At 37.2% G+C, this 24,222-nt stretch overlaps 1 protein-coding gene and 1 long non-coding RNA gene across 3 annotated transcripts in view; both read left to right on the top strand.

The window, feature by feature from the left end:
- LOC125804584 (uncharacterized) overlaps window positions 1-24,222 on the top strand; it is a 432,046-nt gene that overhangs the window by 213,795 nt on the left and 194,029 nt on the right. The gene's annotated exons all lie outside the window — the stretch shown is intronic.
- Window positions 1-24,222, top strand: part of kcnab1a (potassium voltage-gated channel subfamily A regulatory beta subunit 1a) — a 253,238-nt gene that overhangs the window by 34,987 nt on the left and 194,029 nt on the right. The window contains exon 1 of one of the 2 annotated variants that reach the window (XM_049483591.1): window positions 14,104-14,474. The exons of the other annotated variant lie outside the window; for it this stretch is intronic. Coding sequence (XP_049339548.1) covers window positions 14,221-14,474 — 254 coding nt within the window. The 5' untranslated portion in view covers window positions 14,104-14,220. Of the gene's footprint in view, window positions 1-14,103; window positions 14,475-24,222 lie in introns of those variants that run through there. 2 annotated transcript variants of the gene reach the window in all.

The raw sequence follows: 24,222 nt of genomic DNA, 5'->3' as shown, positions 1-24,222 counted from the left end.
GCAGCCAGCTCGCTTGGAGGAAAGCACAGCGGCTCGGCTCCGGTACATCAGCTCACAGACGCCCCGTGCTGCAGACATCACCGTAGGAGTGATGTGGGGAGAGAGCGCCATCTACCCAACCAGAGGGAGCAGGGCCAATTTTGCTCCCTCTGACGCCGGCAGCTTGATGGCAAAGCTGCATGAGCTGGGGTTCGAACCTGTATTTGAATCTGTATTTCTACAAAAGTTTGGACACATCTTCTCAATCAATGTTTTTAGGTTTTTTTTTTATCCTACATCATAAATGAACCCTTTCCAGACTAAGGGCTCTAGCTCGATTTTTGGATATTTTCTTAATTTTGCCTTTAAAAGCACTTTCATTAAAAATAATACCCACATATTTTATATCAAAATATTCAGAAATGTCTCAGCTGTCTCAATAAGTAAAAATATATTTTATGATAAACTGTTTTGGTGCTTGAAATTGATTTCAGTCTTAGCGTCACATCAGTAGTTAACTATATATAAAATAATATATAAATGTAAAATAAAGATGTAAAATTCATTTTTTGTAAAAATGTTTATTCAGTAGCATGTTGCCATTCTACTTGATACAACAGCCAACAGCCATAAACTTGGACATAAACATAAAAAAAATCACTGTTCATTAGTAAATCTTTACTTTACTGTATAAAAGTCCATTGACTGTTTATTAGAAAATGCTAACAAAGAAACTAAGTTTCCCTTTCTCCCACACACCTAAGTGGAATGCAGAAGAGCCCACCTGAAGAGACGGTGGATTTACTCTCTTTTATTTCACTTTACTTCACTTTACACCTAAACAGGATACCAGTGATGTTGCATTCACTACACACACAAACAAAATTAAGAATAAAACTAAATACAACAAAGTCTCATTTGAACATGACAGTATGATATATATGGCACAATCCATCAGTAGTCATAAAAATGTTTATTTGTAATACATTTTTTTTTAGTTTTTTTTTTTATCCTACATCGTAAATTAATACTGAAGTCATTCAGACTCCCTGGTGAAAAACAACTGTTATAGTAGCTCACAAGTACAATGTATCATATAACTTTTTTAGAATTTAATTAAATTACCACATTTATAAAATTGAGAGAAAATTTGTAACACGCTAAAATTTGTAGAACAGTATATTAAAATATATTTTCATACTTCAAGTGTGATGCTTACAAAAGACAGGAACAAGAAGTGTATTTGTACTCGAATGGAAATCGATTTAACATCAATTTTTATAATATTCCTGATGTATAATAGTGAGATAGTTGTAATAGTGTAAACATACTTAAAATATGTGGTTAAATACATGAAGTAGTATGTTTAAATGCTATTTAAGTATATTTAAAATAGTTCCAGGGTTAAAGATATGGATATACGGCAAATTTTTTTTCTAAGAGAAAGGTAATAGTATCTAATCATGAAAACTGTGATGATATGTTTCTGATAGCTGGTTAAAAATACACGTCTCTGAATCAAAAAACAGATTAAACCCACTGTGATTAATAAACTGCAGCTGTGTGAGTGAGTTAGCTTAACTTTGGAATTAGCTAGATTGAGAGTCAAGGTTCAAGAAAAAACTTGCCCTGTACCTGATCAGCTGATCACTATTTTATTTTCAAACTGTTTATTAATTTAGGATTGCAGGACTTACTGTAAGCTATAATGAACGAAAATTAATTTAGCTAACTAGTTAGCTAGAAGCTGGAAGGGATAGACAGAATTTACTACAACACTGAGTAATGTTGGTAGTTTAAAGCAGTTTCTTAACCCTGGTCACTGCCCTAAAACTTTTTTTTTTTCCATCAGATCCAACTGATAATAACTAATAAACAATCATTTATTGAGTTTACCTGTTAAAATCTCTTAGCCCCCTATGGATCCTAAATTAATTATTATGTATATCCAGCAGTTTATTAGACACATCATACCACCACTTACTTTATTAAGCGCCTTTAAACAGAGAAAGCTGTAGAATATGCAGAACAGTGGGAGTATGCAATAGAATATGTTAAGAAAGGGTTAAGAAACACTGATATATCCTGACTTTCATATGTAGTTAACAGTAAGACTACATGTCCTGACGTTTATATTAACTTCTGCCACAAATCTCTATGAAACGTAGTTACATTCTCTCAGTAAAAAGAAGTGCTCTCAGTAGAATTTTTTTTTTTAAAAGAGTGGAGAAAACAGAATTGACATACAATACATAATAATAATAACCAAATCTGTTATATTATTTTAAATATTAGCTGATAACTGATCAGTTTTTGTGCTATGTATATAATTCAGACATTGCATGAATAATTTTTTTAACACCATTAAATGTAATGTGGAGTAACATATTTAGGTTATAAAGTCACCTTTTTTTGGATGTAACTAATTATAAACAAAATACAGAAAAAAATGATTATTTGTGATAAAAAAAAATCCACAAATGTTGGTCTAGGAAACTATTGGGTGGGCTATGGTTCATATTCGCAAATGTGTCCCCCCCAATATCAAGCCCGCTCCTACGCCCTTGGATTTCTTTTGTGCTATTTTTATACAATTAAAGTGTAATAAGTACAAAAAAAGTTGTTCCATTTTAGCACTCTTTAAATATACGGATTAATCATGTGGCTACAAGAACACTTTAGTGCACTATAACATAATAATGCTTAGTGTACTTTAATCTACTTTTTTTCACTAGGGCTATGAAGGAACACATAAGGAATCATGTAGTAAAGTTGTAGTAAAAAGTCTTAAACAAACCAAAAGTGGTGTTAATAGTATTATTAGTGTGAATTATTTATTAAGCGCTCTAATAAAGTTGTTGAAGGTCATTTCTGAGATAATGCAGATCTGAGACCTACAGTATCTATCTGCATTAGACTGCAGTGTGGGTAGGTTCTTTCCCTTTCTCTCTATTTCTCTCTCTCTCTCTCTCTGTCGTTCCTTCTCTCTATCTCTCTCTCTGTCTGTGCCCTAATTTAGTGATCTATGTAGCAGCTGTCAATTCCGCGCACAGCTGGATTTAGTGGGTGTCAGTGTGTGTTTGGTATCGCAAAAAATACACCTTGCACAGCATGTACTACATGTGTGTGTGTTTTGTGCATAACCAGTAAATCAGTGTGTCACTTGCTATTCCCTTTACGAGGCGAGTGTGCTCTGACTTTGGCACGTTTGTATCTTAACAGCGGGGTGGTTTGTGCGTCTCAGCAGAGGAGCACTGACCTGGGCTTTCAGGCTGTAAACGTGTGCATGCATTCGGGTTTGCGCTCATGCAGCGCGTCCGTGTTTGCACACATGGTGCACCTATAGGAATGACTGTTGTCTAGGTTTATTTCAGTCAGTGGAGCACCTGCTTTTTAGCAACACACAGGAAATTTACCTGAACACACCTCACTTTCAGACCACCACACCTATCAGCGGAGATATAATCCTAAAGACGTGAAATAAGACTGTTAGTTGTAAGTAAGAAAGTAAAGAGCATTGCAACGCAGCTTGCGCAGAGTGTACGATAGGGCCCTCCTAGATCTCTATTTCTCTTTTCCCTTTTTCTCTCTGTCTTTCTCTCTCTCTCTCTCTCTTTGTCTTTCTCTGCCACTTTTGCTCCCTCTCTCTCTGTCACTATTGTTCTCTCTCTTTCTCTCTCTCTCACTGTCACTCTCTCAAATTCAAATAAGCTTAATTGGCATGACCATAGTAAATAACAGTATTGCCAAAGCATTAATTGATTAAATGATTAATTGAAAAAAAAGAACAACATTTGTTCAGTTATTACATATACATAAACAATTCACATATACATAAATAATTCACATATACATAAACAATTTACATATACATAAACAATTTACATATACATAAATAATTCACATATACATAAACAATTCACATATACATAAATAATTCACATATACATAAACAATTTACATATACATAAATAATTCACATATACATAAACAATTTACATATACATACATAATTCACATATACATAAACAATTTACATATACATAAATAATTTGCTACATTAATTATCATTGTAATTAATTGTTTGGATATTTTTGTTTTTTCCATTATATGATTTATTTGATTATCTCTGTATTAGAATCTGGTATTTTTGGTGTGTTTATAACTGAACTAACATATAACTTATGTTATATAAGTTTATATGTTTATAACTCTCTCTCTGTAACTTTTGCTCCTACTCTTTCTCTCCATCTCTCACTGTCACTCTCTCTCTCTCTCTCTCTGTCACTCTTGCTCTCTCTCTTTCTCTCTCTCTCTCTCTCTCTCTCTCTCTCTCTCTCTCTCTCTCTGTGGATAATGGGATTAGGCTTGTGAAATCTGAGTATGTTGAAGTTATGACCCTTAATATTACAGGCCTGCATTGCCAACACTCCGCACACGGCTGAAATTTTCACCCACGCTGCGCTGACCAATCACAGACCAGTACCTCTCCACTGCTCTGTTCATCTCTCTGTTCTCTTCACTAACCGAAACATATGCAGAACATTACTGGTTACTGACTGATGGATCAGATCTGCCTGTGATTATTTATTTATTACATGAATGTACACAGAACTACATGCTGTTATTGGACAGTTTTCCATTGAATGATTTATTCATTTTAGTTGTAAATAAATGAAACATAATAATTGGAGAAAGTAACACTGCCTGTTGTCTGTAGAATTGTAAAAAACAAGCATCATCTGATTGAATAAAAATGAGAGAACTAAAATTATTCTAGAATCATTTAATGTGTCTTAAAGACCCTAAGATACCCCTCTACCATGCCCATTTAATTTAGCTAATTTTGTAATCCTCAACAAGTTCTATACAGTCAGGTCCATATGTATTTAGACACTGGCACCATTTCTGTAATTTTGCATTTTTTAAACCACTAAAATGTAATTAAAGTTTTAAACAAACCAGAATATGTTTTTTTTATATTTTAGATTCTGCTGAGTATCACATTTATCTTTGAGGACAGGTCTGCACACTTTTGGTATTTTAATCTCAGTGTCTTCATGAGGGAGAGTCACCTGGAGTAGTTTTCTCAGCATCTTGAAGGAAGGAGTTCCTGGAGGTGCTGAACAATAGTTGCTGCTTTTCCTTTACACTGTGAAGCTCCAGCTCATCCCAAATCACCTCAAATCACCATCTCAGTTCATCAGGTTTAGATCAGGGGATTGTGGAGGACGAACACCAATTCCATATGCGTCCCTTAATTGTTTCTATGTCTTTAAAATTAATCTACAATGTCAGAAATTAATTAAATAGAAAAACATTGACTGAGGAGGTGTGTCCAAACTTTTGACTGGTGCTGTACAGTAAAGCAAAAAGATTTTATGTGATTTTGAGTATTTTTATTTTCCTATTCATCATGGAATTGGCCCATGGAATTGATCGGCTCCCCTGTAATATCTCTAATTCATTGAGCAGCTTGGGCTCACAAAATTTATTTTGTTCCAAAATTTATCCTATTTTATAAACCAGACTGTTTTATTAAAATTAATTATTTTATATGGGTGTTGTGGTGTATTGAGAGTCACATGGGTAGTTATACTGTGTTTAAAAGTATTTAAAGTAATAAAATTACATATTGTTCACTGATTTTATTTTTGCAGCATAGTTTACTGATATTATTGAAACTTTTCTCTTTTATCTACAGCTCTATGACGCAGTGCAGTGACATTAGGAGACAGAGGTCAGGTTAAAGTCACTTTGCTGTGTTTGGGACTGTAGGTCACTCTTTGTGTTTGTTTTGGACGCCGCAGTGAGACGGAGGCCCTCAGGGGACAGTTTGGTCTTGAGTTCCTAATCCTCCTCTGGGACGCAGTGAATTTGTAATTACTGGGTCTAAATCCCTGTTGGTTCTGCCGTCTCGTCTCTGTGCTGGACGTGTTTATGTGCTACAGCTCTAGCAGGGCCGTCTTAAGCCTCTTTCAGTTTGGAAACCTTTTCGTCAAGGTTAATGGATGTGCTTAAAGCCCACGGCTCTGCAGGACTGATGGCATTTAGTTATAACAGACTCTGTGACAGGTGTTGCTGATTATGCCACTCTGGGTGTGGTCTGAGCCTAAACCTGCCTAAACTGTTTATAACAGCAAGCCAATCAGAAAACAGTTATTTATGATTTGCATTAGAAAACATTTTTGATCCAAATATGATTAAATATAAACATTTAAGAGACCACTTCAGTTTCTGAATCAGTTTCTCTGATTTTGCTATTTATAGGTATATGTTTGAATAAAGTGAACATTGTTTTTTTTTTTTTTTGCAGAAAATGAGCAATGGCTGAAATAACAAGAAAAGACGCAGAGCTTTCATACCTCAAATAATGCAAAGAAAACAAGTTCATATTCATAAAGTTTTAAGAGTTCAGAAATCAATATTTAGTGCAATAACCCTGGTTTTTAATTAAAGTTTTCATGCATCTTGGCATCATGTTCTCCTCCACCAGTCTTACACACTGCTTTTGGATAACTTTATGCCACTCCTGGTGCACAAATCCAAGCAGTTCAGCTTGGTTTGATGGCTTGTGATCATCCATCTTCCTCTTGGTTATATTCCAGAGGTTAAATTTTTTATAAAATCAAAGAAACTCATCATTTTTAAGTGGCCTCTTTATTTTTTCCAGCGCTATATATTCTGTTAATGTAGTAGAATGTAGTAAAATTCTGGATGTGGAGTAACGTGTATGTTAAGTCATAGGAATCAATTGACAGGAATGAAACTTGGTGGGTAATCATGCCAGACCATAAAGGTGTGAATCAGAATAGTGGTGAGTCTTGTTTTTTTGTCTTGGTGTGGTCAACATCAGTTTGCCAAACCTGCCAGTATTAAGCCATATAGCTACAAAAACACTACTGACGAACAGACTTGGGCCCAATCTCATTTCTCTTTTATTACCCCTACCCCTTGTTTTTGAGTGACATTCTCCCACTAAGAATTGGGAAAACCCTTCAAACATCTGATACAGATGTAACTATACCAGTGGAGTGCTAAGGTTTAGCAACTTAGCCGCTGGTTAACTAATTCATTTTAGGGCTTTATTATATGTTTTTCTAAAAAAGGGGGCAGGTGTGCCGCATCAGAACAAGGACTCAGTGAATGGGCTTTCTTTAACGCATTCTGCTATGCCGGTGTTCTGCAAGTTATGCTAATCATCCATACGTGCTTCCTAAAGACACTGTGCATGCGCTAACCTACTTTTTTTTTATCATTTCCTGTGTTTTATAATATTTCTGTTTTTCTAGTATTTTTTGTGCATTTAACAACCTGGACAGTCGTTATACTCTCAAAGTGAAATGGCAATTATTAACAATAAATAAAAAAAAATAATTAAATAAAAAACTGATTATAATAAACTCTTACTACCATAACTTTTGTATTTTTAACTTTAAGTATACACCAAAGGATAGCATGGATTGACAGGGTAGCACAACTCGACAGAACACGCAAAAATACCAGAAAAAAAGTGCCATATATAAAAATGCTCACTGCAGAAGCCTCGGTAGGATATTTCGAAAGCTTGAATGAATATATCAGGGTATAGTTAAGAGAATAGAGGTGATCAAAGCCCGTTTTTCTATTTTTTTAAATATTTTTTACAGGTAAGGGAATACAGGATTAGAGCCCATTTTTGTATTTTTATTTATTGTATTTATCGTATTACTTTTATTATTAGCTATCGTTTACACATTTTAAACACTCTGACAAATAATGACAGGGGCTCCGGTTGTTTAATGCACCCAGGTAAAGTACAATTACCATTAAAAAAACACATGAAAAACATTTAAAAAAAAATGGGTGTTCACACATGTGCACTGGTGATAAGAAGCACATATCGATGGGTAGCGCAATTTGACACCGGCATGCGGCGACGGCTCTCAATTGAAATAGGATGAATAGGATGCATTGTGCTGGTGGACGGGGAGAGTGTGCGTCTTAAAAACTCTTAAAAAATTTCATTTTAAGTAGCGGACCAGAAAATATCGAGTTTGAGACCCCTTTATTACAGTCTAGACTCAAGTAATGAGAGAGGTACTTGAGATGAAAGCTGATAAGCTAAACCGGCCAAAACATGATAGGCCTCAATTCTACAGCTAAGCGAAGGAACATGACTTTGATGGATGGGCCATCTAGCCTTTCTCTTCTGCCGCAAAGTGCTGTGATTAGCCTAACAAGAGCCCGTTTAAACATGCACGCAGCTTTTGTGGGTCATTGTGCTGGAGGCATGACTTACCATTTACCATGACCCAGAAACACTGATACAGCGAGAACACATGACACCCTTCTCGATGATGGGCCTGACGCCTCTTGATGCTGGAGTAAACGCTGTAAAGGCTGTAGGGATAGGCTGCAGGCCGACGCTGCTAAATAATGCATTCTTTTAAATAACAATCCTCCCTGGAGTTTCCCAATGCTTAATCCAGTTAGCTGCGCAATTTCAGGTTATTATCTCTAATGGAAATTCATTATGTAGGGAGAGAGAGAGAGACGATGATGAGCGCCGGAGCTTCTGCAGTCAATATGCTGCTTGTTTTCTCATTTGCACGCAGACAGCATTGTGAAAGTGAGCAGACTGGGTAAGAAGAAACAAACTTGTCAAAATCAAGTAGAAGTTCTTTAAGAGTGCGCAGGAACTTGCATCAGCAAGGGCTGGCAATAGGTTGTTTGAACTATAATGAACAATAGAAAATTAAAAAAATGCTTCTCCGGTCAGTGTTTGTTCATATCCTTCCCCAGTCTCTCTGTCTTTCTCAGCGTGACCGTTCTTGAGCTCCCTATCTCCTTATAAGGGCATTTGTCCCCAGCTGTGTCCCAATTCACTAGCTGGGGCTGTGGAAGTGTATTGGATCGTGACCCTGATGACACAAGTTCCATCCTGCGTGATGAGCGTAGTGTTTATTTATTTTTTCCATTCTTCTTGAGTTTACCTGCTTTGAGATGAACTATTCTGCAATTGGGTTCAACAACCCTTTGGGCTGGAGAGCCACTCATCTGTAGCGGATTTTTGTTTGTGACCTGCCACGTAATGGCTTGGAAAATATCTGGCCTTTAGCCAAACCTAATTGCCGACCCCTGTCCTGTAGACACTAAAGGATGCTGACCTGTGGGATATGTGTGTGGGGTCTCCTGCTCCTGCATTGAATATGGATGTGATGGACAATTCTAGCCAGACATTTCTGATCATGTTCAGTACCATTCACTGCAGGATGCTAATTGTGAGGCTAATTGGTTTATTTCTGCTGTAGACTAAAAACATTTGGGTTTGACATTAAAAGATGATTTTTTGACTCCAATGTGTGTCACAGATGAACTGGTATCTTAATCATGCTGGAGCTGGAATCACGATCACATTTTAGTTTTTCCTAAATTTAGCCTTTCCATCACACTGGTAAAGAATAATCTTTTGTCTTGGAAAATTCCAGCCTGGTCTTTCCATTAGCCTTGTTAATAGAGTTTTTATCTACTGGTGGAGCCTCTTTACTTTTGTTCATCTAGTCTTTTGCAAATAGTAGATTGTGATACCTTCACTCCTGCCACCAACAGTTGTTTCAAAGTTTCTGTCATCAGCTGCTGTGTTTTTCCTTGGTCTACCCGTTCAACATCTGTTGCTTAGTACACAAGGGATGACTTTCTTCTTCAGGACATTCCAAACTGCAGTACTAGCCATGACCACTAGTTGAGCAATAGCTCTGATAAATTTCTCTGAGCTTCACAGTTGCTTCTTTTACACCCATAGACGACTGTCAGTTTTCATGCTGGTTACTCCTCTAACTACAGATGCACAGTCTGCACTAATAAAACCCAAATCTGACTGTAGACATTCAGTGCTATTTATTGTTTGAGTAATCAATATCACGACACACCTGGGCAACAAAACACACTTGACAGTAACTTGATCCAGTTCAACAAATTTTCTTTGCTCACTTTTGCTATTTTCTAAACAGTGTATCAGATCCAGGTGTAAATGCTTGGAAACAAAAGCTGAAATGTGGATCTTTGGTCTCATATTATCTTTTACTGAAACCCAAATGTTTCAATGTTAATTACAGAAATTAAACTTCACTCCAATTTCCAACTTCCATAACTCAGATTACCTTGTCATGAGCACCCTGGCCAGATGTAACATCTTACACCTTATACGGGAGTGGGCATTCACAAGACATCCCCTCAGCTAACACATGATCACTTGGTCAATGATCAATTTAAGTACAGCAAAGTCCCATGACTTTTGGCATTGTTCCAAATAAGCAGGGCAATAGAAGAACTGAAGAAAACAACAATGTTTTGTGCTGATTTCTTTACTGAAACAAGATTTTACTGTTTAAGGAGTAACAAGGAAAGATGCACAAAATAATACATAAATAAATAAAATGTGTTTCCAGTGTGTCTGGAATTCCACAGCTTATTTAACCTGTCACTCAGTCTCTGTAGCTGCTGCACTGGGACAAATGAGAAGCTGACACTGGGTCAGGATTGACCCCTGGGTCAAGGTTTTGACAGTGCTGCTCTACAGGACTGAAATGGAAACAGGGCTGTGAGTGAGCAGCATTGGTATGCCATTATTTCATCAGCTCACATTGTCTGCTCTGAGTCGGTCACGGATATGTCTGAAAGGAGTATTTCAGTGTTGTTCAGTGAAATTAGCTAGATTACATCTTGTGCATATGCAAAATAATAATAATTAAAAGTTGTGAAAGTTGTGATGTGGGGTACTGAGCACTGCAAAACCTGCAATATAGCTATCATTGTATTTTTTTTATTACATACACTTGTACATGTTCCTGCTTTCAACATACAAGCTTGAAGACCTGGGTGTATATCCCACTCATTGACAGATACCATTGTAGGAATAACACTTTTATGTTTTAGCTAATTTGGGCATGATCTGAACACTGATCTGCCAAATATGCCAAATATAATCTGACAAAGAATGACCTCATTTACACTAGGTCATGATAATTTCTTGAAGCCACGTAAAAAATGCAAGTTTAAAAAGACCAAATACACATTTAAATCAGATATATCACCAAACCAAACCATCACTGATTGTGGAAACTTCACACTAGACCTTAAGCAGTTTGGACTGTGTGTCTCTTTACTCTTCCTCCAGACTCTGCTCCCTTAATTTACAAATAAATGCTAAATTTACTGATGATCAGAGATGGTTTAGAGAGTCATGCCATCTGTTGGTGTTGGTCCACTGTTATATCAAATCCAAAGTCCAAAAAATCTTATGCTTATGCTTAACCTTATGCTTCCCTCTGCTGACAACTTTCATGGAGATGTGGATTTCATTTTCTAGCAGGACTTGGCACACTGCCCACACTGCTAAAAGTACCAATTGGTCTTATATAATATTGTGGCGGCTCTGGGTTGTGTGTGTGGCTGCCTGTAGGCATGGTTCTGTTCTCCTGTGTGTGAGGATGACAGGGGTGGGGCATCTCCCTTGGGAGGGGTTATGCAGAGAGGGTGGGCACCACTCTGGATCTGCCATCTGGGAGACACACAGCTGGGTTGGTGGCCTTTGGGCTATTTTAGTTCTGTGGGTTAACGGTTTTAGCTCTCCTAGTCTTGTTAAAGACTGTAAGTGAGTGGCAAGCCTGTTCAATAAAGGAGCTGTTGAGCATTCAGCATGAGTCTCACGGGTCTTCCTTCCTCTTCCATGCCACAATATTCTGATTTCCTAAAACACTGATTTTTGAGTTTTCACTTTCTGTAAACCATAATCATTACCAATAAACGAAATAAACTCTTAAAAAACTCAGTGTGTTATACATTTATATAATACAGCTCTGGAATAAATAAAGAGACCACTTTTTGTTTCTGAATCAGTTTCTCAGATTTTGATATAGGTATATGTTTGAGTAAAATGATCATTGTTGTTTTTTTCTATAAACTATGAACAATATTTCTCCAAAATTCCAAATTAAAAAAATATTGTCATTCAGAGGACTTTTAGGAGCTTTTAGACCTCAAATAATGCAAAGAAAACAAGTTCATATTCATAGATTTTTAAGAGTTTAGAAATAAATATTTGGTGGAATAACTCTTTTTTAATCACAGTTTTCATGCATCTTGGCATGTTTTCCTCCACCAGTTTTACACACTGCTTTTGAATAACTTTATACCACTCCTGGTGCAGAAAGTCAAGCAGTTCAGCTTGGTTTGATGGCTTGTGATCATCCATCTTTCTCTTGATTTTATTACAAAGGCTTTCAAGTTGGTAAAATCAAAGAAACTCATCATTTTTAAGTGCTCTTTTATTTTTTCTCCATTACTGAAATAAAGACAAAAACTTTTCAATGGTATTCTATTTTGTTGAGATACATTAGTATATGGGCTATATATGTTAATTAATTTATTTATTTTTGCACACATGTTATAGAAAGAAGCAAACTAAGATGAACATTATAGTAGTGAGAGCAAAACATGTGCAGGGAAAATCAGAAAGCCCATAGGGGCTTAAATGCAGTACTTTTCCTCAAAATTACATAGAGAATTATATGAAAAGAATAATTAAGTCACAAAATAGTACACACATACACACACACGTTAATACAGTAGTAGTGCAACATGAGTGAGTTACGAACATCAGCGGTAGATGCGATTTGTCCAGGCTGGAGATGAAACAGTGTCCAATAATGTATACAGTGCAGCAGGAAAAGCCCTTTGAGTGTGAAAACCCCTCTGGATAATTCTGTGTCCCTGTCTGTCAGCTAAAAATAACCTTAAAGAAAAGCATTGCTGTATCCTGCGATCCCAGCTGCTGCTCATGTGGAAGCTCACATCAGTTGTTCCACTCCGACCCCTGCTAGTGGACCACATCCACCCGGACCACCACTCTCTGAAGTGCTGTAGTTTGTGCTCGTCTAGAAAGTGCAGACCCCCTACGCTGTGTGTTTACCAGCGTGTCGGTTCATTTGTTTGGGTATTTCTGAGGGTGTGTGCACTTTAGCGTCTGTGTAGCGTTCTCTGTGTTGCGTCTGTGTTGCTGCGTGTGTGTGTGTGTTGGATGTTCTCCATGGTATTCAGAGCTGGGGTGGAGGGGGGATTGTGTTGGGAGCATTCATAAGACCGTGAGGCATGCGATCTTACTGAAAACTCTCGATATGGGAAACAGTTCACACACAAAAACACATTCCCACAATCCACTTGACCAGACATGATGTCACTGTCAGGGGGTCCGGGCAGCACAGCCCACGGGTCGGGGGTCAGGATTCTTAGCACCGGTCCTGCTGCGTGAAATGGGCATGAAAAAGAAAGCAGGAAAATAAATGAAAATATTACACGATCAAGACATGGAGAGACAGAGAGAGAGTGAGAGAGAGAGGTGGAGCGAGAGAGATAGGGGGTGAGCTGAGTGAGTGAGAGAGAAGGGGGAGGGATGGAGGGAGGGAGGGAAAAATGTCCCAGATTCCCATGGTGTTTAGTGGAGAGTGAAACTGAACTAAGCCGATCTAACCAGGAGGAAATGAAGAGAGAGAGAGAGAAGAGTGAGTGAAATAGATAGATAGAGACCGACACAAAGAGAGAGATGAAATCTGTCACTACTCTCAACTCCTGACAATAGTTTTTGGACTTCTGAGGAATACCAACTGCAAGTATTTGTTTATTTTATATAGTAAGGCTCTATTTAGGTCTCCTGGGGCCTCATTTGAGGATCCTTGGGATTATTTGGGCTCTTTGGACTCATTTGAACATCTTGGACTTCATTTGAGGGTCTTTAGACTTCATAGGGGCTCTCTGGACTTCATTTGAGGGTCTCTGGACTTCATCTGAGGGTCTTTAGACTTCATTGGAGCTCTCTGACCTTCATTTGAGGGTCTTTGGACTTCATTTCAACATCTTTGGATATTGTTTTGCGGCTCTTGGTAGTTCATTGGAAGGCCTATAGAGTCAAACGGTGGTCTTTGGACTTCATTTGAGGGTCTTTAAACTTCATATGAGGGTATTTAGACTTCATTGGGGCTCTCTGGACTTCATCTGACTTTCCTTGGACTTAATTTGAGGGTCTTTGGACTTCATTGGGAGTCTCTGGACTTCATTTGAGGGTCTTCAGACTTCATTGGCTCTCTGGATTTCTCTTAAGGGTCTTTGGACTTCATCTGGGGCTTTTTGAGCTAACAGCGAGGCCCCAGGCTAAAGTTCGGACTGGGATTGGGACAAAGCCTGTGGGACGGCGTGTAGAGAGAGATGTATTTATACAAGGCAACTTGCTCCGACATCCCGAACCCAAAGCCCAAGGCGGGGCAGAAGACAAGCGGAGAGAGGGGGCAGCCCCGCTTTGGCAGGCAGAACTCCGGGGGGAGAGGTTACCCCCCGCTGATGTGCTGGGGAGGCCTGAGGGGTAACTCACACCTGGAGCTCAAACACCTGGAGGAATTCCTCAACACACACGCTGTCTCCCTGCAGGACTCGGTACGGGCCAGAACCGGCATGGCTTACAGGTACGTGCTGGAGTTCTGTACTCATCATAGCAGGACCGGGAGATTCATTCAAACATTCGATACTTTTTTTTAAAGACAATGCTACCTTTATAACTGATAATTGCTATTGCTGATAAAGAACTAACTAGTTACAATAAAAGTTTAAGTAGCTTGTGATCCTTGAGATGTTTATTAAAGCTAATATTGTCGATGCAATATGAAAATACGATGTGATAAAATATTGTCATATTATTATTTTATTTAATATAAAATATAATAGTAACATAAAATAATTGTTGTAGTGCTGATCAAGTCACATGATTTGCTTGGCGGGGTTAGTGTACATAGCCAGGATATTGAGGGTGTGTTCACTTTTCATTTTTTCTTTTTTTGTAAACATAGCTGATTGATTTTGGACATAGTCTAAAGAACAATGTTTGCTTCCATATTTATTGTGTTGTATACACAAGTATGATACAAAATATATATGAACACATATAATATAATTGTTTAAAGGTTTAGTTTGTCCTGCAACACAACAGGAGATTTAATACAATGTTGTATTAAATGAGTGACATGCATAAACTAACATAAAATACTTTTTCTTACTGTAAAAAAGTTAAAAAGGTTTAAGTTTAAGAGTTTTAGGCACTCTGAAATCATAAACATATTTAAAACATAAGAAAACTAAAGCAAATGTTTTGTTAAAATATATAGATCTATTTTATCATTGTATTAATATATTCTATATAATATTCATATTTACTTAGTTTAATTCCTCTATTATTATTATTATTATTATTATTATTATTATTATTATTATTATTATTATTATTATTATTATTATTATTTAAATTAGTAAATTAGGATTACCCTCAATGTGCTTCGGAGTTTAACAATTTTTTTTCCTTTTTTTGTGAGGATATTATATGATTATTCAACCTTTTAGAAACATACTGTATTTTTACTCATTTTATCCACTGAAAGTGTTTTATTCTATTATATATTATCATTCTATAAACATCTATTATTTCTTGAATAAAGGACAATTAGTAAAAAGACACTTTTAGTAATTAAAATCACTTAAAACAGGTAAAAGAAAGTTAATAGTTCTTATGATATTTCTCTTAAAATCTTAAAAGAGATATTATATATTTACATCGATATTTAGATTAGATATTTATTAGGATATTAAAGAAGATTTCACTTGCTAAGATAAGATCTTTTTGCAGTGCAGACATAATCCAGAATAACTCAACCAAAGTTTAACCACTATTTCTTTCTGTTTTTATGTTTTTATGTAAAGTGATAATGAAGAATAATGAAGATGTTTGGTTCAGTTTTGATTGGAGAATCATGGGTTTACTGTTTCTGAGCTCTTTGTTCAGTTAATAATGGGCTGTGAACTACACTATTAGAGTGGGTGGCAGCAGCATGTTTTCTAAACTCCAGTGGTACAGAGCTCTGGTTCTCACCCACACAGTCTCTGGGCATTTGTCTGAGCAGAGAGAGGAAGAGAAAGAGGAGGTGGAGGAAGATGTTGGTATTATTCATGTTTCGATCTCGACTAATTACTTCCCATGTTGTTGAAACCCCTGATCCCCCTTCTTCAACAGCCACCACACCGGTACTGTAGTATACTCTACAGGAAAACCACAAGTCCCACAAGCCCCCACTGCCTCCTGTTGTTGCTGATCTTCTTCAATTCTCCTCGTGGTCGAGTGGGTTTAGCTGCTGGCGCTTTCTAGTGACTGGACTGAATCTCTGCCCGAGCGTCTGCTCTCCATCTCCTCCGTATGCTTTCTGCTCCTTTAAACCCGTATATAGGTTACGCTTCCCGAGGCGCTCGAGGTTGAGTTGGGGGTGTCATCTTGTACCAGGCCTATTGCTATGGCAACCCAACAGAAGAGAACAAACAGCTGGCTGCTGTCTGCTTTTCCTGGATGGAGACGCATCAAGTGCCCACAGCTTAAGGGTCTGATGTCAAGATGGATTTCAAGACCCATTTGGATTAAGGGTGTTAGTGAGGTAGCTTCTAGCCTAGGGTTTAGATGTTGGCCATAGGCTAGGTCATGGGTTATCATGATATTGGTCTTTGGGGTGCCACAGCCAACCGCCAATGGCCAGAAGTTAAAAAGAGCAAAATAGTCCTTACATTCACATTGGACAACAAATAAAGACCATTGGTCTCCAGTCTTTCTCCTGGAAAGCTACTCTACTGCAGTCTCTTCATCCAACCCTAATTGTTGCATCAACCAATCAACCGTGGCTGACTTGTAATGTTTGAGTTAGAGTCGAAACCCACAAGAAAATACACTGTGTGGACAAAAGTATCGGGACAATCAGTTTCTCTGATTTTGCTATTTATAGGTATATGTTTGAGTAAAATGAACATTGTTGTTTTATTCTATAAACTACGGACAACATTTCTCACAAATTCCAAATAAAAATACTGTCATTTAGAGCATTTATTTGCAGAAAATGTGAAATGACTGAAATAACAAAAAAAAGATGCAGAGCTTTCAGACATCGAATAATACAAAGAAAATAAGTTCATATTTATATCAAGTTCATCAAGTTCAGAAATCTATATTTGGTGGAATAACACGGTTTTTTATCACAGTTTTAATATACTGTATCTTGGCATGTTCTCCTCCACCAGTCTTACACACTGCTTTTGGATAACTTTATGCTGCTTTACTCCTGGTGCAAAAATTCAAGCAGTTCAGTTTGGTTTGATGGCTTGTGATCATCCGTCTTCCTCTTGATTATATTCCAGAGGTTTTCAATTTGGTAAAATCAAAGAAACTCATCATTTTTTTAGTGGTCTGTTATTTTTTCCAGAGCACTGAAACAGACAGTTCTTATCCCTCCACCTTTTTTCCAAATTAACACTCGCTGTCAGAAATAGCTTTTGTCTCCTGGGCGAGTGACATGACTTATCATCCATGTCCAAATACAGGAGAGGGCTTACACACACACACACACACACACACACACACACACACACACACACACATCCGTACACACATGCACCCAATTCTGATCCACTGAGGTAATAGGACAGTTTAGGTGGACACAGGTTAGTGTCAGTAAGTGCAGCTTTTTCATGCTGACCTGAGGCCAGTTTGTCTTTAATCACTAATACCAGTGGAGTTTAGGATCTGGTGCGCTGGAGCTGATCTCAGATCTGCATGAACAGGAGCATTTTTTGAGACACTTGACCGCTTGATGAGCAGCAGATGGACAGAAATAAATGAGCAGTTGGGGCTGGAATTCCTCAGAGGTGGACAGTGGACATATGTGACAGGGCAATGTCATGTAGGGCACTAGGGTTAGAGCCCTCTGCTGAACATATGGGGGACGTGCAGAGCTCCAGGGCGCGTGTGTGTGGATGGGGACGTAGTGTGCGGTTGGTCGAGTGGAGTAAATGTGGAGATCGTTTGAGCGATCGAATCTTCTGCCCTGTTGAGGCCACTGTCAAGCGTAAAAGTCACAGCGAATGACGGACATGTGCGCACACACACACACTCACACACACAGACCAATCACAAGCCAGTGAAACTCACATTGTATGACCAGGATGAAACTCTGGAGAACTAATCAATAAGCAGAAACAAATATACTATACAATTTTACTGCTATAAGGCATTTAGAACATTAAATATCAAAATCATCCACATGTGCTGTTGTGCAGAACACTTCTTTTATATGTGTTACAAAATTTAACTTACCTTTAAAATAATTGTAATTATAACACCACTGATATGTAACTGAATCTTTAGACTGGAACAATCACCCACTGCGAGACGATTCCTGATGATTGATCACTCTTCTAAATCACCCTGCGTCCTCATACTAATACCCCTCTGCACCATGATACTAATGTATTTAAAACAATGACCCTTTGGCTTCATATGGAGGCACTACTTATACCTTCTAGTGATCACATGACAACATTACACCCAATTGATTGAGAACAAGATGGTGGGAAACCCAGTCAAAGGTTTCTACAGCCAGTCCAGACAGAAACATGGGCCAGGTAAAAATCCTCATCCAATTTTACAGTATGTTTAAAACAAATTCATTTACGTTTTTTTTTTATAATTTTATTATAGAATTTCCCATTTGCTCCCCAATTTACACGGCCAATTACCCAACACACTCATTAGGACTCCCCCTATCACTAGAGATGCCCCAACATTAGGAGAAGGAAGACTACCACATGCCTCCTCCGACACATGTAAAGTCAATCATCGCCTGTTTTCAAACTGCTGCTGATGCAGCATTGCCAAGTAGCATCACAGCGCAATCGGAGGAAAGCGCAGTGACTCGGTTCTCTTGGGGCTTTGGTAGCTGATGGCAAGCTGCATGAACAGGATTCGAACTGGCAATCTCCTGATCATATTGGCAGCACTTTAGACTGCTGGACCACTTGGAGCCCCTAGTTTATTTACTAAGTGTAAAAAGATAACGTTTAGTTTTCTTCGACTAATTGGGTCCTTATGATCCCAAATGACGAGTACAATTTTTAAATGTTATAATAAACTACTGTCCTCATATAAGGACATTGTTTTTTGCAAAAAAAAAAAAAAAAAAAAAAAAAAAAAAGTTTTTTTTTGTTTTTATGCTGGTTAGTTCCTACTAATTCCAAATAGCTAGGTGAAATTAAAAATGTATTGTGTATACTATATAATAATATTGCCAACATTTTTGAATATCGTGAACAATATTATGCCCTGAAATATCTTGCCATATCACCCACGCCTATTTTTCACATCAGTTTTTTTAGCAAAAGAAAAAATTACATTCTTCTTTTTTCTCATTATAAATCTGCTAGAGACAGATTATATCGGTCCAGTACCATTTATTTTACCTTAATCCTGGATATTTGGAGTGCATTATTATCATCATTGACTTCTGTTACAAATCTGATAAAATTCTTGTATTTTTAATATCTCAATTAGGGGGTGTGCCATATCATATTGTATGCAAAATATATATATATATATATATTGTTGCAGTAGTGTATTTTTGAATATATATATATATATATATATATATATATATATATATATATATATATATATATATATGTATATATATATATATATATATATATATATATATATATATATATATATATATATATATATTTGAGTTTTGGATAATACTTGCACTGTGCCAACATATGACAACATATCATTATCTCCTCAGGTAAAGCTAATTCAGCTTCAGTTTAACCCTACTATTATGTTCATTTTTCAGGAACAGCAATGGTGTTCCTTGTAATATTGGCCCTGTGCATGTATATTAAATGTTGATTACAGTAATTAGGGCAAGCAGAAGAAGTTTCATAAACAGAGTCCCGGTTAAGAACCTGATAAAGTGGAACTTTAGCCCTGTCTGTGTTGTTCCAAATTGTCAGCAAATAGAAACATTAGATCACTTTTTATTTGAATGCCAAAGATCGAAAGAAGTGTGGAAGAAGATAAATCAAATTAATGCTAAAATAACTCTTAATGTAAAAACCAAATTAAAATTGAATGTGGACTTTTTACAGAAAACCTCACAGATTCTCAAAAAGAAATATTGTGGTTGGTCATATGTATTGTCAAATGCAGCCTGTGGAAGACTCGATGTGCTCTTGCTATGGACAATTGTAATATTTCCAGTACATATGCTTATAAACAAGTTATTACTGAACTTAAAAAAAGAAGGTTGTTGGACAAAAATTGAATTTTTTAAGTTTTTGAATTTTTTCTTAAATTTTGTATCTTGTTTTGGATAGAATTGTGTATGTGATGTATTGATTGTTTGTAACTCATGTGAAAATTCAATACAATTTATATAAAAGAAGTTTCATACTGAAAAAAAAAATTCCTAGATCTTCAAACTTCAAGACGGGTCATTACATGACCCGTAACATAAGAGGAAGATTAGAAAGCTCTGATCAGATGCATGTATATGTTTGGAGTTGTTACAGTAGTTGTAGTTGTGGGTTAGTTGAGTGCGTGTGTGATTACAGCAGGCTGATGTTTGCTTGTAAAATCCGCTGGTAGGGCCTTTTAAAGTGCGCGGCCGCCGCTCACTGCACTTGTAATGCATCATGCCCTTCATGCTAATGAGAGGCTTTAGGAGCCCTTATAAGGGTACGGGAACGCTGGTGATTTATCTGTGTTTATCAGCTGGAGGAATGCTCTGCCATTTCCACAGTGCAGAGCCCAGCGCTGCTCATTATATCCTCTGATCAGTCGCTGGTTTCCCGCCGTATTCCTGCTGATTAGAGAGATTTGTGTTTATTTATTAGTGTGTTTAAAATCCCCAGAGATGGACAAACACCTGAAGCACTGTGTCTCGTGTGTGTCTGGCTGTAATTACTGCTGCTGTTATTCTCAGTTCTGTTCTGTTATGATTGATAATGGTGCTCATGATAACGATAAATTCTGAGATTTTTTTTTTACTGATAATTCTTAGCAATAGCACAGGTCTGATCAGTGACCGGGCCGATTCTATCTTTAGCCACAGTTACAGAGTGACCGGGCAGCAGCAGCAGCAGCAGTGCCAAAGAAGCCTTGGCTGCGATCGCTGATTTGAACGGAGATAGTATCATTCCTGGTTTAATGACGTTCCACTGCGCCGTGCCATTAAACGAAGGTGACACATTTGATTTTTATCACTAATTTACACGCCTGTGCCAGCTCCAGCCATCCAGCCTGTGCCAGCTCCAGCCTGTGCCAGACAGATTTCCACAGTGATTTCTCACCTTATTAGGCTATTTGTTAAAAAAAAAAAAAAAAAAATGTTTCATGTTGTTAACATCCCTTACAAAAAGTATACAATATATTATTAGTGAGCATGCTTTCTTGTGTTTATTTATTAACGTGTTAACACATGCAATTAATCTGGAAACTTTATCACATCATTTTATTGCAGGATTTTACTGAGTCTACTGTGCAGTATTATCAGTTTTATGTAGCTCAGTAAAGTTCAGAAAGTAGATCTTAGTTTTTATAGAACTACTTTGGTACCACTTTAAAATAAGACTACCTTTACAAAGGGTTTATAAATGGTTTACAATCAGTTTATTAATGGTTACTAACTAGGTTGTAAATCTATAATCCGTTATAACACATAGTAGAAAGGGCAACAATAGATGGCTGTGGGTTCACTACTGTTGCCCTTTCTACGTATGTGTTATAATTGATTATTAATGATTTTTAAGGCATTTACAACCTAATTAGTAGCCATTAATAAACTAATTGTAAACCATTTATAAACTCTTTATAAAGGTAGTCTTATTTTAAAGTGGTACCCAATGTCACATATTAAATCTCATTTTTTTCCTTAGCTTTTAATGTAATTTGATTTGATTTAATGGAGTTGTTTTAAAAGTGCTTTAGAAATAATTTTGATTTTGACTTTGACTTTATGAATGGTATGTCTATTAGACTGAATAAACACACTCATAATACTTTATAGAGCATATATAAATTGCAGAAAAATGGGATACTCCTGGTGTGTGTGGGTGTAAGTATGCATGTTTATTTGTGAATATATGATTCAGTGCCCGATGCATTTCTTCAGGCGGAGAATCATTTCCGGTTAAGAGTACGCTGTGCGCGATTGGCTGCAGCTTCTCACCGGTGTTTGGGTTAATGAGTGCAAATGGTTGTGTATAAAACATGTTTGTAAAGCCTCCTTGGATTTCTAGAAAGGCGCTATATAACTGTAACTTCATCATCATTCCTTCATCATTCACAATTATAATTCACATTATAAACAAAATGTCAATAATAATAACACATCATAGAATACAATATTTATTAATATTTATTAATTTAATACAATATTTGTTTGACTCAAGTTTACTTAAAGCAGCGCTAGGTAGGATTTCCTTGATTTTTGATCTTTTTAAAGAAGTGAAATTACAGCTTGAAACTCACTGCAGCACTGCATTGAGGTGTAATAGGAGGAATAGTGGTGCTCTCGTGTCTGTGCTGGAGCTCCTCTGAGCTCGAACCAGACTCTGTAAGTTTTCCGAGGTGGCCGCGACCAACGCTCGCGAGAACTGCGACCTGCTTTCCGACCTTTAGTTCTAACAGTTCTACAAGGACTACTGATTCATTCTTTACAAACTTACATACAGACACTCTGGCAGAAGCTGGAAAGAGACCGAATATGTCTGTGAAAGCCAGAAAACGAGAAAGAGAAACTAATCCCCCTTAAACATTCATTACACTCTACAACTGTAGGGGAGCCCATGAGCACAAAATCTCAATCGTACCTAGTGGAGTTTTAAAGACTGTACGTTTTTTTTTTTTTTTGTAAAAGATGATACACCTATTTATCTTTTAATTTTCCACTAGAAAGAGTTTTTGCCACTCTTTTACACACATTATAAACAGACAGTGTACATATACATTAGAATGCATGACTACTAATCAGTGATACTGTGCTGTATAGCATAACAGGGAGACCCCCTTGTAATTCACCCCCACCCCCCTGCTAAGTCCCTCCCTCCTCTTCCTGTGTTTATGTACTGTAGCTATAAGAGAGTGGGTATCCAGTGCTTCAACTCAAACGGCTGCTAATGGGCCGATTGAGTGATGCGGTTTAACTCTGCGCCAATCGCTTTTCATTTATTCATCTCGGAAAACTGGTGAATATTTAAGCAGGGATCAGCAGGTGTCCCCATTTAATACTTAATCAGCTGTGCAATCAGAGAGGAGGATCTGGGCCAGGGTTCCTCGGGACAGTCTGACATGCCTTCAGAGGGTATATGGGGTCATCCTGTGTGGAATCTGCCATATATTTGAGTAAACTTCCACTTCAGTAATACTATAACTCTGTAGGTCTGATAATTAGGCTACGTCTGCATTAATCTGGATACTTTGGGAACAGACATTTCCCTTCTTTTATTTTGAAAATATTTCCATCCACACAGATGAAAAGAAAGAGACTGAAACACTAGCATGATGATAGTGATGATGGTGCTATAGGGGGTGGTAGATAGTACCTCATAAAGACAGACATCAACACAACATGAAGATGGAAGACAACACAGAAGCTGTTTCTTAATCTGCACTCTTGTCTGTAGTTGTGCCATATCTTACACCCTACAAAAGGCATGTCACAATGCTCATTACTATCTTACACCCCGCAATCAGTCTATTTTCACGCCTTCCACCTGCGTTGCTTAAATAGCAACAGTGCTTATGAATACAGTACAGGCCAAAAGTTTGGGCACACCTTCTCATTCAATGTGTTTTCTTTATTTTCATGACTATTTACAATGTAGATTCTCACTGAAGGCATCAAAACTATGAATGAACACATGTGGAGTTTTATGTACTTAACAAAAAAAATAGCTGGCCTCCACAGTCACCGGACCTGAACCCAATCCAGATGGTTTGGGGTGAGCTGGAGCACAGAGTGAAGAAGGCAAAGGGGCAACAAGTGCTAATGAACACCTCTGGGAACTTCTTCTTTCAAGACCAAAAAACATTTCAGGTGACCACCTCTTGAAGCTCATTAAGAGAATGATGCCAAGAGTGTGCAAATCAGTAATCAGAGCAAAGGGTGGCTATTTTGAAGAAACTAGAATATATACATATATATATATTTTTCAGTTATTTCTCCTTTTTTTGTTAAGTACATAATTCATTCATGGTTTTGAATTCTTCAGTGAGAATCTACAATGTAAATAGTTATGAAAATAAAGAAAAAGAGAAGGTGTGTCCAAACATTTGGCCTGTACTATATATCT

This window comes from Astyanax mexicanus, chromosome 9 (genome assembly GCF_023375975.1).
Source record: "Astyanax mexicanus isolate ESR-SI-001 chromosome 9, AstMex3_surface, whole genome shotgun sequence".
NCBI classification, from domain to species: Eukaryota; Metazoa; Chordata; class Actinopteri; order Characiformes; family Acestrorhamphidae; genus Astyanax; species Astyanax mexicanus.
This window is presented reverse-complemented; position numbering and strand designations above follow the sequence as displayed.